General features: G+C 43.0%; 1 protein-coding gene across 1 annotated transcript in view; it reads left to right on the forward strand.

The window, feature by feature from the left end:
• The window catches only part of LOC117950832 (transducin-like enhancer protein 1), an 81,171-nt gene that overhangs the window by 71,011 nt on the left and 5,787 nt on the right, over window positions 1-4,373 (forward strand). The window contains exons 11-15 of the mRNA XM_034882178.1: window positions 655-822; window positions 1,041-1,191; window positions 1,987-2,156; window positions 3,374-3,450; window positions 4,286-4,371. Coding sequence (XP_034738069.1) covers window positions 655-822; window positions 1,041-1,191; window positions 1,987-2,156; window positions 3,374-3,450; window positions 4,286-4,371 — 652 coding nt within the window. The remainder of the gene's footprint in view (window positions 1-654; window positions 823-1,040; window positions 1,192-1,986; window positions 2,157-3,373; window positions 3,451-4,285; window positions 4,372-4,373) is intronic.

Genomic DNA, 4,373 nt, shown 5'->3' on the forward strand with positions numbered 1-4,373 from the left:
GTGTGTGTGTGTGTGTGTGTGTGTGTGTGTGTGTGTGTGTGTGTAAGCACTAAAATGTCTGTGCTGATCACTGTGACCCGGGGAGGAGTGCTTACTCCAGCACTGATCTGTGGGAAGCAGCGCTGGCTCAACAGTGGCTACAGTGATAAAAGCAGCTGTAACAGCAACATTATCTCCAGGTCCGTACACCTCTGTACCAGTGATAGTGACAATCTCTACTGTTTCATGGTTCATAATGCTCCCTGAATCCCTTTACAAATCACAATACAGAGTGTAACGCTAGATGGTGTGGTGTGGCCTTTAAAATAGAATTGGCAGCATTTTACTTGAAATGTATTTTGAAACTCTTTAACCTACTGCTGTAACATAACACACTCTCTCTAGTTCAGCTTTTACACATGCTGGCTCACAGATATGATTTAAAAAATATCATAAAGAAAAAGACAATAAGTGGGTGTTGAGACTGACTGCAGTATAGGGGCATGTTGCTTCAGGTATTGTTGAGACAGTGAAATACAATCCAGGAATTCCAGTCGGGGTGATGATGGTTTATCATTTACCAAAAACACTGCACACTGGTTTATAACATTACCAGGAAGGATTTTTACCGCAGAAAGATATCATGGTGACAAGAATTTGATCTTTTTCATTCAGGAGCCTAACTCTCCCGTGGGCAGCCCTCCTCACTCCCCTCACGGGAATGGGTTGGACCGGGCTCCAACCCTAAGGAAAGAGCTCCCGGGCTCCTCAAGCACAGGAGAGGCTCCCTCCACCCCAAACCCTCGCAGCCCCACCCCAGGGAAGGGCAAGGACGCTGCACAGGTATGACAGATAATTGCTGCACCCTGCTGACTGGGAGGGTTCTGTCTGCTTTTGCTCAATGCTACCATATTAATGTATTTTTCAGTAGTTTAATGAGACTGAAGATGTTCTGCCTCTTTTCATTTGCAACAAAATTTTATTATTCTTCACTGATTGTTCATTCCTGTCTATGGTTTTAATATCTATGTTTATGTATTTTTTATTTGACTTCTCTAAAGATGGATAAGTCCCAGTCTCCGTTGTCCAAGTCTGGCACCCCATCCCCATCCCACCGTGAGGCCCTTACCCCAGGAACCCCAGGAGCCCCTGGTCCTAGCACCTCCTGCCTTCGTCTGGTCAGCAAAGCAGCATCCAGCGCAGACCCCCTTGGTGAGACTCTTCTGACTGTGACTACTAACAAGCTTGATGAAATGTTAAAACTAATAATTGTTGTTGTGATAGTGTAACTGGTGAACAAGTAGCGTGCTAATACATATAAAAGGTTATCGAAACATGAATCTACTACATACATTTATAACTGGTCTTTTTAAATTTGTAACCACTAACTTGTGAAAAAGTTCTAAAATTGTAATGTGATTACATAACTCATTACTAGTGGAGAAAGCAATTACTTTTACAATTACTTTCTAATTGAGCTGATTTAAGTAAACTGAACTAGCTGGACCTTAGCTCCCTGAATTAGATTGTCATGACCTGAATGGGATTTGCTCCCAGTCTACCTCTGCCCTTCATGCCATATATCCTCTTGTTCCTCAGTGTTTCCATTTCCTCATTTGTTTATGCAATAACATTACTCATGCAGTAATAGTTTACTGCTTTTGTGCAAAAATGTCTTGATTTGATCAGAGCAAAGTTAAACAGAAAATATGCCTATAGGACTGATTGTTTTGAAAACCATAGGAGAAAGTGTGACCCCTCTGACTCTAACTGTTACCGCTGTGCTCTTGAGCAAGGCTCTTAACTGCTGTGTGTGCTCCTCTGTGGCCAACAGACCATGACGACCATTGTTGTACTTGAAGCTCAACAAATAAAGTTTAATGACAGAAAAAGATTTCCATTCTTCTCAGCCCCTCTGTGACTGTGTTTGTGCTTGTGTGCCATTTATTGTTTCCCCTCTTTATTGCCATCCTTCAATCCCTCCTTCCTCTTTCCCTCCCTGCCCAGCTCTCCGCAGTCCCATGTCTGTGCCCTCTGGTTCATACCCAGCTCATTTTGGCGTGGTGTCCCACGCAGGCCTGAATGGGGAGCTGGCCAGCCCAGGAGGTTTCGGTGGGGCTCTAACTCTCTCTCCACAAATCAGCGCAGCAGCCAATGCCTACTCCCGAAGCCCCATGGTGAGTAAAGGCCAAGTTATTCTTCTCTGTCAAGGTTTGATTTATTGTTAAGCATCAACTTGAACCCTCTGACTGTTTAAAGCTAGAATTTGTTCTGGGCTATCAGGGACTGTTAAAACAGAACAGGGGTACTGCACGTTCATTACATACTTACAGTTATCATGTCTACATTCTGTAATTCTCTTTGATAGAGAGCGACATTCATAGAGAGAAGAAGTATTTTAATTGAAATGGCTTATCTGGATCACAAAGGCTTACCTGTGCAGGACTGCTTAAAGAAGGTTTAGCCTTTCTTCAACGCGCCCCATGTTGTCTTCCTAATCAATAAACATAAGTAAGCATCAGAAACATGTACGTACGTATGTAGCCTCCAAATTCTCCACACAGAACTCTAACATAACTCAGTACACTGCAGCGCGCTGTTCACCACCCTGTTAGCAGTTTCATCACATATTAGTGACAGAACAATAATATGCACTCACTTCAGAAGAGGATTCACACTGCACACTTTGGTCGCCCCATTGTTTTAATTTTGCTTCATAGGGAAATGACTTTCCCTTCCTACAGCGATTATATTGTTACAGTCATCACATTAAATTGTACCTCTATCATAAAGGTCCCATGACATGATGCTCTTTGGATGCTTATATATAGGCCTTAGTGTTCCCCTTATACTGTATCTAAAGTCTCTTTCCCAAAATTCAGATTTGGTGCAGAATTACAGCCACTAGAGCCAGTCCCACAATGAGCTTTCTTTAGTATATGCCATTTCTGACTCTGTAGCTTTTTTGCGGGGGCCTTGAGCAACTGCCACTTTTTCTCATATGTCTCTCTCTTATGGGTTGGCAAAGCAGAGAAAGGAAATGTAACCTTGCCCCTTATGACCTAATAAAGGGCAAGATTCCAGATCGGCCCATCTGTGCTTTAATTTTCTCGAAGGCAGAGCAGGATACCCAGCACTCGGTTTACACCTATCACCATTTCTAACCACTGGGGGACCTAAGGCAGACTGGGGGAATGCAAATTAATGTTAAAAAACCTCATAAAGTGAAATTCTCATGCCATGGAACCCTTAATAAAAAACTGTTCAATCGGCTGAATTTACATACGTCGCCTGTACTTGTTAAAAAGAAATTGTATCTAGAAATCAGCTGCATTTTTTAAGTTACTCCTTTGTCAAGCTGTCAATTGTTTGTCTACTCTTTCATCCCCGCCAGGTGGCATATGACTCCCGGTCTCACCTGAGGGCGCCAGGGCTGTCCTCTTCTCTGCCTGGTTCCTCTGGCGGCAAGCCGTGAGTGTTCGCACTGTCGATATTTAATTTCAACAGTTCATTTTATTTTCTGTTGATTAAAAAAGAAATATATGAAAGCTGAGCAGGATAATCAGTCAGGCTCAACAAATAGTTAGGCACAGAAGATTGCATATACTTTAGTCAAAACTTGCTCAGTGACAATCCCAAAAATATTTGGATTGGATAATAATCCAAATTAGTGGTTGTTCCTCCTAGCTTTCTCTTTGAGTTTTTCTATTCACCCATCCCTTTTCAACCCTGTCTAACAAAGATAGATACTGTGGAATTTCACTTGTCTTGATCCCCTTTTCCAAAGCACTTGCTCACAGTCTATTCGGCTGTGCTGACTGATGAACAATGTTGTTTTTCTCATTTGTTGAGAGTAGCAATTCATTCTTGTGGTGCTAATTTCAAATCATAAAACAGCCTTGGCTTCCAACCACTACGGTATTGATCGGCCATTAGCAATGCCACACTGACTCTGCCCTGTAATACAATCTGCCATCATGCATTCCCGCCTACAGCTACAGTGGGCCAAGTAATTGCCAGAATTCTGGCAATTATTACTGAAGTTCCAAGGCCATTAAGGTGTCATCAGAACCCTTGCACACTGACATGTGTGTAGTTGTTTGTGCAGTGTGTCTATTTACCTGTTGCTTCTCTGCTTTCACTTGCTCATTGATTGAATGATTGATTCCATCTTGTCTGTCCTCTCTTTGGCCCAGCTCTTTAGTCCTCCAGTCTTCTTTCCAGCATATACTAGTCCAAACTCTTATTTTTAGCTGTAGCTCTTCAGTTTTGAAGTATTGATTTCTTTCTGTTCTCTTCTCTGCAGTGCCTACTCATTCCATGTGAGCGCAGACGGCCAGATGCAGCCGGTGCCCTTTCCCCCTGACGCCCTGCTGGGCCCGGGAATCCCTCGC

The sequence above is a fragment of the Etheostoma cragini genome, chromosome 9 (genome assembly GCF_013103735.1).
Source record: "Etheostoma cragini isolate CJK2018 chromosome 9, CSU_Ecrag_1.0, whole genome shotgun sequence".
Classification (NCBI taxonomy): domain Eukaryota; kingdom Metazoa; phylum Chordata; class Actinopteri; order Perciformes; family Percidae; genus Etheostoma; species Etheostoma cragini.